Source organism: Monopterus albus, unplaced genomic scaffold (genome assembly GCF_001952655.1).
Source record: "Monopterus albus unplaced genomic scaffold, M_albus_1.0 scaffold6.1, whole genome shotgun sequence".
NCBI classification, from domain to species: domain Eukaryota; kingdom Metazoa; phylum Chordata; class Actinopteri; order Synbranchiformes; family Synbranchidae; genus Monopterus; species Monopterus albus.
The window spans coordinates 6,676,702-6,689,205 of record NW_018127886.1 but is presented as its reverse complement, the minus strand read 5'-3'; the positions used below and the strand labels follow the sequence as shown (position 1 = coordinate 6,689,205).

Here is a 12,504-nt window from a genome sequence, read left to right as displayed (position 1 = left end):
TAAAAAATAAGATCACAAAGACAGGACTGAAACGGGTTAACAGCAAACTGAAACAGCACAGATGGAAGCTTAGATCATCAAGAAGTGAAACTCACCCTCCACCACTCTTCATTGGAGTCATCCAGTACTGTGATCCGATCACCAGGGCTAATACAAAAGCACATAAATGTCTTTTTATTATTGCCATTTTGTTAAACCATTTTACAGTATGTAACTTAAGGTAGCAATAGCATGAAACTCCAAATCAGTCCACTCTGCTCCACCCAGCACTCCCTCTCCCTGCTCTACTATGCTCTACTGCGATCTGCTACGCTCTGCCACGCTCTGTCCAGCTCTTCAGATATTTGTCATTAGAAAATTACAATAAATGAGAATAAAACAAAACTTACTGATCAAACAGAAAAGAATTGAAAATCTCTGACTGGTTAGAGAGGACAATCTTACTCAAAACTTTTTAGAAACTAATCCCTCTGCCAGTGCTTTTCAGTGAGTCTTCGACAACACCTCTCAACATTGAGACAAGTTTTGAAGTCGATTTCTACAACAAAACTATTTGATAAAGTTACATATTGTAGCTTTAATTAAACTTCATCATTGAAACAGATTTTACTCGTTGGAAACTGCTGCATGCTGAGCATTGCTTGTGTCTTTCAAACGTACTGGAAGTCGAGGTCATCTTTCTCAATGGCCTTGAAACGGTAAAGAGCCAGGTAGTAATGGGACTGGGAGAATGTACCTTTACTCTGTTGACAGAGCAGAACAGATATTATTGTATAAAACTGCTATTTCCTTTAAACCAAACTGTGCAAATGAAGTACACATGTACAGCTGTTAAACCAGGGTGATGGTAAAATGAACTGTTTTGTTAATATTGTGTTTCACCTTGTCATCTGCTTTGTCTCCTCCTTTGTCTTTCTTATCATCAGGCTTCCCTGTATGGACATCAGACACCCAAGTCATGAACATATTGCTTGCCTTCCAATTCCATGTTGTATATAAAAATGTACACAAAACTAAACTTTAATGACTATAATAATAGTATAGTAGTATACATATACTATCAAGAGCATCTGATCATCTAATTGTTGAGTTTCTTTTGACCTTCTCCTCCCTCTTCATTCTCTTTGGGCTGCAGAATTTCCTCCTCCTCCTCCTCCATCATCACCATCATCTACAGGACAAAACATGGTTAAAATAGATAATAAAATAATATTTCATATACTTTAAACCCATTCAAAAGGTTGTATATGCTTGAAGAACTTGTGTCTGGATTCATGCTTTAACAGTTTCATTGACTGAATGAGTGAAAGACACTTAAGGGGTCTATTTCTGAAAACTATAGTTTTTATGGTTTGAGTATAAGTGCATATTGTATGCTCACATTTTTCTTGTCATTTTCATTCTTCTTGCGCTCCTTATTTGCCATGATGACACCAACCCGCAGGGTGTCAAAGACGGGGTCGTTCCGGTTCGGATTGTCTGACAGGGTAGTGACAGGGTAGTGAGTCAGGTCGTTTTTAATGCGGATAATTAATTCATACACTTTAACAGTTTATGCTTTTTCCCAAGACAACAATCTAATAGAAAAATATATGAGAAGGGCTATAGCCTGGACTTTCAGAAACATCATGAGGCCGAGCCCTCCCGGTGCACCCCCATCCCCCTCAGATATTTTTAACCAGATATGACCATTTTAATGATGTGTTGATCATTTTGAATTTTCATTGTTGTTCCTTACCAAAAGAGTTAACTTTACAAGAATTTTTTTTTAAAAACTGCCTTTAAATGTGTTTTTTAATGGAACATTCTATGGGATGTTAGTGTTTTCTTTGTAGCCTAAGAGAATTTTCTGAACCCACCTGAGCATTTAATCTTTACAAGTAACAAAATATGGAGAAAACAGCTGGGATTTTTGGGGTGTGGGGTGGGGAATAATACGGAGAACCTGACATCAGTCTCCTGAGTGTTAGTTGCAGCCCTAACTCAGTGGACTCACTTGAATCTGGTTGGTCACTGCTGTACAGGGGGGAGCTGTAGGCCCTTCTGAAGCCAGGTGGCTATAGAGAACAAATAAATAACACCATGTTTTGCTATGTTTCCAGTCAGTTTGAGTCATAAATATCTGTCTCCTCAGGGGCAAATTAATGGGGATCTGCATACAATTACATTTTGTACTATAGATACTTTTGTTTTTTAGAGAATGAAAACTATTCGGGCACAACAGCAGAAGGAAGAGGACTCACAATTTTTCCAAAGCATTTCTGGAACTCGACGTAGGACTGGCATGAATGGTGGATGTTGGTCTTGCAGTTTTTACATCTCAGAGCAAATTTGTTATTCACTGAAAGATAAACAAAGGAATGTCACTGGTCTCTGACAAAAACAAAGACTCAAGCATTATATGTTGAAAACATCATGTGTTTAAAGAAAAATATTTTCCAGCACGTACAGACGATCATGCGAGCACAGACGTCACAGAACTTGGGTTTTTTGCAGTAGTGGTCCTTGAACTTGTGGGGTTTGTCGTTGATCTGAACCACTGGCTCTGAAGGGGGTTCTGGTTCCTTCTCCTCCACCTCCACCTCTTCCTCATATATGAAATAGACCTGGAGGCACAAAGGACATATTTCAGGAAATCAGTTAAAAATGATGTGCCAGTTACGCTTGACAAGAACTGCATTCTGTTGTTCAGCTTCATCTTTTATTTTGTAGCATGGAGAGAATCACATTTCTAATTAAACCTAAAGCGATCATTCTGCACAGATCAGCCAACTGTATTACTTTATCTCACAGGGAATAAAAAACAAACACTTAAGTCAGAGTTTATATTTTTCCAGTTGATGCTGCACTATGTTCTTGTCCTTGCTGTTGGCTATTTTAAACGGCCTGGAAATGGCACTGACAGTGGGAAGCTGACATGGTGCTGTCACTCACGGTGTCACCGTCCTCCCTCACTACATTGTCAGGAACTGGAGGGTTATCATGGATATCCACAGAGTTTTTGTCATCCTCCCTCACACACACACACACACACACACACACACAAGCGAAAGGAAATAAAAAAACACAAACCATGAATAAGATCTGATTATGCAGCTATGAATATGAAAAGTTTGTGTCTCCAAATTGTTAACTTTGGTATTTTTAATTTTGAAACTCAGTCTTGTTGGTCAATATGTGAATATATAAGACTTAAACAGGACACTGGAATATAACCTGTGTCCATTCTGGGGTTAGAGGGTTTACATAGAATACTGTCATTGAATGACCTGATGTAACTGATGTGCTTTGTGTTGGTGTCAGATTCCCATTCCACCTTAAAATAGTTGCATGCAGACTATTTATTTTGGGAGATGTTTTCATAAATGAACATGGGGCTGTTTATCATTACTGTACTTGAAGAAAGACATGGATGATTGATGATAATGGTCTTTGAGGTTTTTGTGCATTTCAGTTTGAGCGATTGCAGCATTTTGCTCACTAAAGGTTGAGTGGTTGCTTGTGGAGATATTGAACAGATGCAGGCAGGCAAAAAAGGGCAAGCAGAGGTAACTGAACTGATTTCAGGAAATATACTCACTGGTCCATGGTATTTGGTGAATTGTGTCAGTACTTCCCCACCTACAAGGATGTATATATATTAATTTATCACCTTTTTTGTTGGCAAATTGTTGTGAGAATTTTTGCAACAAGTAATGGAAATTCATAATGTCAAGAATAATTTTCAGTGAGTGCATCTTATGAGGTTTTGAACAGGTACAGGTAAAAATGTTTTAGTAAATTGTGTTCTCTGTTTTCCTCACACTAAACATCTATCTTATTTCCCTTAAACTTCAAATAATATATGCAATACATAGCAATGTCTGCTAAACTGTGTGTTTTCTCATATCAGCTGCCACTGTGGGTAAAATCAACAAACCATACATACATTGTAATCAAACACAACTGAACAAAATGTGCGGCAAATTACGATTTAGTGCATTTTTGTCATGTATGACTTTTACATGGCATTCAGTCAAACTGTATTGCATGAATTTCATCTTCATTCAGCATCTATAAGAGGATATAATAAAACCTCATCACACAGCGGAATTACAGCACATATTGTGTTTGTGATGTTGAAACTAGTTTAATGCAAACGTGCAACTACACAGCAAATACAGCATACAAGCTGTATTCTTGAACACATGTAGTTATTCACTTGCTGTATGAGTGCACTTGTCCACTTGATCCAAACTGTTCTAGGGCTGTGAAATTCAATCTCATCACAGATAAATTTGGCCACTTCTGCCAGTGAGGAAAAGAAAAGTAACATTGTAGAGAGTATCACTGCAATAAAATCAGTCTTTGTCAACTGGCTGAACATTCCCTATATGGCACTTATTCAGCTAGAGCTTTATGTGTCCGACCATCTGAAATTAGCCCGAACAAACCCACTGAATTTAACAAGTTTGACATGCAAAAATGTTAAAATAGAAGGTCTTAAACTTCAAATGCATACTGGAACAAACCTGTTGTCAGACTTCACACAGAAGAAAATAAAAATCCTGCGTGTTGGTGAATCTCTCCTTCACCTGCTGGCGATGCCTGGAGTGCCGTATGACCAGTGGGGCTGGGTCTAACAGACCAGCTGTCCAACCTGCCTCCTCACATTAGGCCCTCGAATTCTGTTCAGCACTTGGACAGTCTGTTACGGGTCCTTATTCCCTCTGTAGTTTAGTCCTTCTTCAGGTAATTTTCAAAGTGATTTTCTGACTCAGGTGTGAGCATATGTATGTATTTGTGTACTTATTTATAATTTTGTGCGCATGTGTGTGTGTGTTTATATATATGTGTGTGCTAGGCTAAGCACTCATATGTCAAGCTGACTGTTTAGGACAGCTGGGGACCCCGGGCTGAACACCAACGACGAGAGGAAATTAGATACTTTCTCTCCCTTATCACATACATTTACACAACTCTTTACCCTTGTCCCCCTTGTTCACAGACAACAGAAACACACACCCACACAGACACACTAAAGCATTCTGTTCACAGCCCATGTCCTTTTATCCCATGGACACCAAGAACAATGCATAAATCTATGTGTCACCTTTAATAAAATATGAAACTGTATTATGAATGAATTGCATTTTAATGGTTAGACTAGTTAGACTGGTTATATGGGGAATGTTTACTTCTAAAAATGCGGGTTATGCAATACTATACTACAGGACCTGTAGTATTTTTGGTATCTAGATCTAGACTACTTCATATTTTAAGTCTTATTGCCTTATTAACATAGCTTGATTTTTTCTTTGAAACTCTTTGTTAAAGCCTACACCTGGTATAGGGCTATAGATTCACACTTACATGCACAAAAGACTAGCTAAGACAAGCAGCTACATTTTGACCAACATGATCTTCATCAGGTAAGTGATCAAAAAAACAGACTGTATAAATAGATAATCCTGATCAGTGCTTCTCTATTTATAGTCTGTTTGTTTTTTGTTTTTTCTTAACTTGGCTGATGAAGACAATGTCTGTCACAACGTAACTGCTTGTCTTTGCTATTTTTCTAATAAATAGTGTACAGTGTGCAGACATCTTTTTCATCTGATTTCATCTTATTCAGCTTTGATGTCCTGCACCTGTGCACACATCTTTCTCAGTTTTTTGGTCTTAGTAGGTGGGCTATAGGAGTCACCAACAACGGGTTAGGAGCATTTATATGTGCTCCAAACGAAGAGGATTTATAAGTAATGGTTCCACTGAAAATTAAAAGTTTGTCCTGATGGTGGTGCTAGAGATAAAGTTATCAGGTCAACAAAATGAGGGCCACATTAACTATTTCGGCCACATTCAGGCTGAGTTTCAAAGGTGATGGCAAAATAATGCAGAGTAAGGGCAAACATGACCTGTGACCCACTGCTGATTCTTTTTTCTATTTTATGTGCATTGTGTATGTATTAGTTCATATTAGTAATGACTGATAATGAACTCTACTGATAATTAAAACTACATTGTGAGATATGGTCCCTCCATGATAGGGGGGCTCAAGGGTACATGTATGTAGTATTACTAAAAACATTTTAGAAATAATTAGTAATAATTTGTTTGTACTAATTTTGCATGTATTTATTGTTGATTGACGTTCCAACAAGAAATGTTAAGAGTCCATTCAAACAGAGGATCTGGTCCAGGAGCCTTCTGATTCGTGAAGGCCTTGAGCCCCTGGAATTGTGCCCAGGCCTTTAGTCTAGTATAACAATAAAGTAGCGTGTTCATAGGCTAGAAGAATAACTTGGAGTAAACTGGGAGTGAAAATGCACTCTGAATTGTAATACGCATTAATACATTTTACTGTACACTTTAAAGACATACATTAGTGAATGTCTTACACTTTAATTCTGTATCTTGACAAACTAAGTGTTATCTTGACTAAAATTCAGTGTAGACAGATGCACGAGTCCATTATTCTGAACTGCAGACGTGTCCTAGGTCTGTTATTAGTCTGTCATTATCATGTCCTCTGTGAAGGAGCTCTGCACTGATGCCTGTCTGGAACACTACAAAGGTCCCGGTGCATGTCGGGTACAATACTCCCTGAGCACGGAATGCGCATGCCCGGCAGAAAACTCCATTATTTTATTTTTTTTGCTCGGAATCTGTAAGAAAAAAAAAACAGTGGGCAACTGTGAATTTGGGATTACATGGGTTGTTATGGTTGTTGGAATACATTTGAATGCAAGACGGTTTAGCAGAACAGAGACCAAAGAAAAGGCTGGATAACTGTACAGCGGGAGCGGGACATTCTCCAGCCGTGTTGGGACACTCCAGAATCAAGTAAATTTCAGTCAGTTAGCTCTGCTAGCTTAGCAGGTAGTGTTAGCCCCGAGATCCCAGGCGCAGTAAAATGAAGCGCTGTTGCCTTTTGTTTTTAAGTCGGACGGGCAGACGTTACATAAAAGCGGAGAGCTGATTGAATGCGAAATACGTGAGTTAACTGATGTAATGGTTTATTTTACTGTTATCTATTAAAGTATCAAACGTTTTCAAAACACTCTCCGGCTAATCCGCTAGCTAACCGGCTAACTTGATTCTCCCGCGAGCCAGAAAAGCCAGGACTCCAAAAACTTCGCCAACACAGAGAGCTTGATGCAGAGAAATGTCCTGCTAACATTAACTTAGCTAACGGCTGTCAGTAAGTGAGTACAATCTGGTGATCAAATTCACAACAGTGTTTTTACGAAGCATCATTGTGCATTGCTCGTTTCTTGTTACCCTACGTTAGCTAACGCACAAGAGTTTTGCATCGGAGTGTTTTGTGCGCCTGACAGCTGTCACGACAACATAGTACAAAGTAGGGTAGCTTGTTAGCCTAGCTGGTAGCTGCCGTCTCCTGTAGTTTGTGAGATATTGTTACGTGGCTGCACACAACAGTGATGTTATTTCAGCTCAGTTCCATAAAGATTTTATTTGACCTCGTTAGTTTCTAAGTTGGTTGTTTTAAAGGCAGCTGCTTACATTAGCTAAACATCCAGCACACCACGGGCCTATCCAAACACCCTCCCACTTAAAAGTAGACGCAGCTTCTTCTGAAGTTGTTCATTTTAAGAGAGCAATGCCTCTGATGAAATACTTTTTTGAAGTATGCTTGGATCACATCATCTGCAGGGAATGATTTATTGCGCGAGTTATTTACCCTTGTGCTCTCTGGCAGATTACATAATCCACCTCCACTTTCCTTTGCAGGTTCTCCATCTTCATTTAAGCCCCTACTCTGATGTGAACTGAACAAATACATCTGCAGTAGTCATCCTCTAAGTTGAGGATCTGCCTCATAGCTGAAGAACGTGCAGGCATCCAGTCAGGTTTTACTGGCAGTCTGTGTGTATCTAACCCACCACCATGTACATTGTACAGTGGATACCCTAGCCAAAACAGATCCTGGCTTCCCAAAGATGACAAGGTAGGCAAAATGTACATCACTAATTCTTATATTTATTATTTTGCCTTGATAATAAACTTCTTTAAAAATATTTTGCCGTGTCCACACCCAGTGGTGATTGGTTTACATCCTGCTTTGGTTTTAAATTTTAGGAACAACATTATGTAGGCCTAGAGGTTTAAATTGTCAGGAGAACAGCCTAGGGAAAATACATGGGTACTCTACCAGACCTTTTTGGCCATGAGGAAGAATACTGGAAAGTAAAGTCTGCGTCAGTACCTGATACAATAACAATGGAGATGAAACTGTATGAAAATTTCATATCACAGGTTTAGTGACCAAAGATATCACAGGTTATAAATATTATCACACAGCATTGTTAAAATGTTGAAAAAGTACTGATACATGAAATAAAAATAATTTAATTGTGGTATTATATTAAACTACAAATACAATTATCAATGCTATGCATCTTTTGGAGAAGAGGATAAGAGATCAGTAGCATCAATGGACTTACCTGCCGCATGCCTACTTTGTAAACAAGGGAGTAGCAAATGTAGTAGTATTATAATTATCGGTGTTCTCTCACACACAGTCTGAGGCTTAAGAAGAAACTGAAGTTGGTAACCGTTTCATCCCTGCAATGAAATGTGTAATACATTTAATTAGCAGCCCTTAGTGTATGCATTTTCATGATTTGGTTAACTAGGTTGATTTCCTTATGTCAGCAAGGTTACAGTTTGTAGTATTTGATGTATGACCATGATGTTTGGTGTTATGTAACCAGATGAATGCAGCCCACATCTTTGGCATTTGGGTTGCTTTAATTAGAACATTGATATCCTGAAGCCTTCACTGCAGAAACATTCCTTCATCCATTTTATCATCCTTTTCTTATTTATTGAATCACACTGAGGCACAACAAACTACACTGATACATGCAACAAAATAGTTACATCTATACATATATTTTTAAAAGATGTTAAACTGGGTTGGGAACATTTGCAGCCTTTGGGCTTTAAAAGGAAACTAGAGTATTTGAAGGCTCTTTGTAACAAACTTGCATGTTATAAACACTGTAAAGTGTCAATCCAGAATGGTAAGAGATAACAAAAGTAAATTCATTATTGAATAACATACTACTGATGCTGTTAAACATTTTTAGCTGTAACCACAATGAACACATGAAAACATTTTGGATAGTGACATTGAGTTTTCAAATACAGAGCAAGTATTTTCCACCAAAAGAAATGTGCAGTACTATAAAGCAAAAACCTTTGCTCGTCAAATAAATTGAACCTGACTTTATGGGATTAAAGAACAAATGTATTGACACTGACCGCTTTTCCCAGGTCCTGGCAAGCTCCAGCTCCAAAATGATGGGAGGCAGTGAGACTGTCAGTGGGGACAAGGATGGGGTCCACACCCCTGCAATACACGTCCCTATCGGCTGGCAGAGGAGAGTGGAGGGTGGACAGGTGATCTACGTCAGGTGTGTTAGTTCAGTTGTACAGAAGGCATAGTAGCCTAATAATTTGACTGTTTCAATGTCAGAGATTTGATGAATCTGCTCTTGCTATTTGACTTTAGTTGTCTGATTTCAGAGTTTTGTTTTGTTTTTGTTTTTTCAACCATAATTTATGTACGCTAAACTTTTGGGACAGAAACCTAACGTGTTCTCAGTTAGGATTTCTTAAATCTAAGAGAGGATTTTCCTAAATGTCTGTATTAATTTTGATCTACATTTCTGTTGTGTTCCCTGTTTAATTTAGCTTGGCTAAATGGGATTTCAGCTCAAATACAGCAGGATTGGTTGAATAGCCACATACTGTAAAACACGTTTAGTTTGTTGTTCTATGAGATCTTGGGATGTTTTTTTTATTTTGAGTTTGCTGTAACAGTGTGTTGTTGCCTTCCTTCTGTAGTCCCGGTGGCACTACCTTGTCCACTCTGGATGAGGTTAAGACCTATCTGTTGACTGATGGCACCTGCAAGTGTGGCTTGGAGTGTCCACTCATCATCCATAAGGTAGACCAGGCTAAATGTTTTAAGTTTGTGTTGTGTGTTTGTGTATTTGGCAGTACACACAAAAATACATCTACACATTGTCCAATATTTTCTTTGGCCTTAGTATTTTTAAATTTAATCATCTTGCTTATATTAAAACACTACTACTGTCATATTCACCATTGACAAATGATAGATACTTCAATGTGCACTGGTCCACATACATGTATTTCAACAACATGGTGATCTCCTTTTAAAGTCTTCAGACTCACTTGATCTGTGTGGTGAAGTACTTTTATTAATAGCCATTTGTTTTGACATGATAAGCAGTGATCCTTGTATGAGTATACAGAAAAGTAAAGAATACTTCCTTAATTAAATATTATGCAAAGAGTTTTCTCTGAATTATGTCTAATACATTTTTTTTTTTTTTTTTTTTAACCTGATGTCCTGCAGCTTTTCAACTTCACGGTGGGAGTGAAGGTGGAACAGCACAGCCACCCATTAGGCAAAGCAGAGCAGGACATGACCAAACTTTGTAACCACCGAAGGAAAGTGGTGGCTATGGCTGCACTGTGTCGGAGTATGCAGGCCTCACAGCTGCCGTTCAGCAATCTTCATCATCCAGGTAAATTTTGAAGCATTGCGACACACTACAGATTAAACATGCTACTTATGTACCTGTGTGAAAACATACACCATCTAATAAAACCATAAATCTGTTGAAACAACTTCTCTCCACAAATTTATACATATTTACTAAACAGATTAGACAGACTGTAATAAACTCTGTGCCTTTTTCCACAGAACCTTTTGACATTGTGATTGAGTGTGTTGTGTGCAAACTAGTAAGGGCCACAATGGGACTATGATCTTGCAGCTCCCACACAATACAGATTTGCTTTAATGTGTGTGTAGGGGCGGCTGGTACATATCATCATCATCATCATCATCATCATCATTATGAAATTCCATTTATGAGCATTTGAGAGACTGTTAGTATTGGACTTAACCATGCATCTGTTTTCCAGTAAATCATTTGCCTCCAAATGAGTTTCTTCTACATGTTCATGCCCACTCTCTTGTTCATCTCTCTCTCTCTCTCTCTCTCTCTCTCTCTCTCTCTCTCTCTCACTGTTCTATTTAGAAAGTTTGATAAGAATATAGTTATACATTTCATTAAGCAAACTGACACCCCTTAAGTTTGGTGTGTAAACTGTGTAAACAGTAGACTGTGATTCTAGGATTCCCACTATTTTTTGGGATTTATGTTTTGTTTTGTTTTTTTGTTTTTTTATTTAAATTGCATTATTATCATTGTAATTGTTAGGCAATATGAAATGATACAGTGAAATTAAAATCTCATACACCATACTGAAATGCACTGAGGAGGAGATCACAGTAGCTTTGAAAATAGCTGAGTGCTGCTGCTGTGTATCTAAGGCTCGGCCTCAGTCAAACAGACACACAGATCTGATACTGGATAAACTTTCAGCACTTAAGTACACTAGAGATATGTTTGGGGGAAAAAAAGGAATGCTATGAAAGGGTACAGAGCCATACGATGTGGCATTGTTCAAAGAGCTCATCTCCATGACTCTCGTATAGTAATGTTACTACACCAGTAGCAGTAGTGTGTGCTGTGCTCCTTTAACTCGAGCAAGCTTTCTGTGTGTTTGGTAGGTGTACATTGTCCGTTCTTAAAAAAACTGCCATGCGATTGGTTAGAATCGCCTTCTTTACTGTGATTTGATAGGCTGATGTTTGTTGTCAAGCAATGTCCCTTATTGACGGTTTATTGAAGTTTGTCATTTTCATGTTTAAATTTTATATTGCCAGATGTGTTTGTCATTTATATTTCTCGGCCCTATTTGATTGTTTTGTCCTTTTTGTAACCTTTTCTCTTCATCCTCTTCTCTGTAATGTGCATTCACTTAATGCAGTTCTAGCATAATGCACATATAGTATTAGGAAAATAACAAGTGCATCTTCAGTTTTATATCTGGGTTTAGAAATAGTATAAAATAATTTGAGTGAGTAAAACTATTTTGATTCAAAAAATGTCAAAACTGTGTTTTAGGACAGGATTGTTAAAGAGCACTCTACTACAGTTTTTTACATCTGACAAATATATGACAAATGATAACAGCCCTAATGACCAAAATGCCTCATCCCTCTGCTTCTGCGGAAGGTGTTAAGAGAAACATCTAGTTTTCTAAACCTAAAAGCTATCCATCCATCCATTTTCCTCCGCTTATCCGGGACCGGGTCGCGGGGGCAGCAGTCTAAGCAAAGATGCCCAGACTTCCCTCTCCAGACACTTCCTCCAGCTCCTCCAGGGGAATGCTGAGGTGTTCCCAGGCCAGCTGAGAGACATAGTCCCTCCAGAATGTCCTGGGTCTTCCCAGGGGCCTCCTCCCCGTGGGACATGCCTGGAACACCTCCCTAGGAAGGCGCCCAGGAGGCATCTGAAACAGATGCCCAAGCCACATCAGCTGGCTCCTCTCGATGTGGAGGAGCAGCGGTTCTACTCTGAGCTCCTCCCGGGTGACCGAGCTCCTCACCCT

General features: G+C 38.7%; 1 protein-coding gene across 1 annotated transcript in view; it reads right to left on the bottom strand.

Annotated features, from left to right (window-relative positions):
- Positions 1-3,588, bottom strand: part of LOC109969091 (SH3 and cysteine-rich domain-containing protein 3-like) — a 4,236-nt gene extending 648 nt beyond the window's left edge. The window contains 10 exon segments of the mRNA XM_020615762.1: positions 61-147; positions 661-743; positions 883-932; positions 1,102-1,171; positions 1,382-1,479; positions 1,997-2,057; positions 2,244-2,341; positions 2,450-2,606; positions 2,935-3,013; positions 3,581-3,588. Of these exon segments, the coding sequence (XP_020471418.1) occupies positions 61-147; positions 661-743; positions 883-932; positions 1,102-1,171; positions 1,382-1,479; positions 1,997-2,057; positions 2,244-2,341; positions 2,450-2,606; positions 2,935-3,013; positions 3,581-3,588 (791 nt within the window).
- Positions 3,589-12,504: the final 8,916 nt, after the last annotated feature.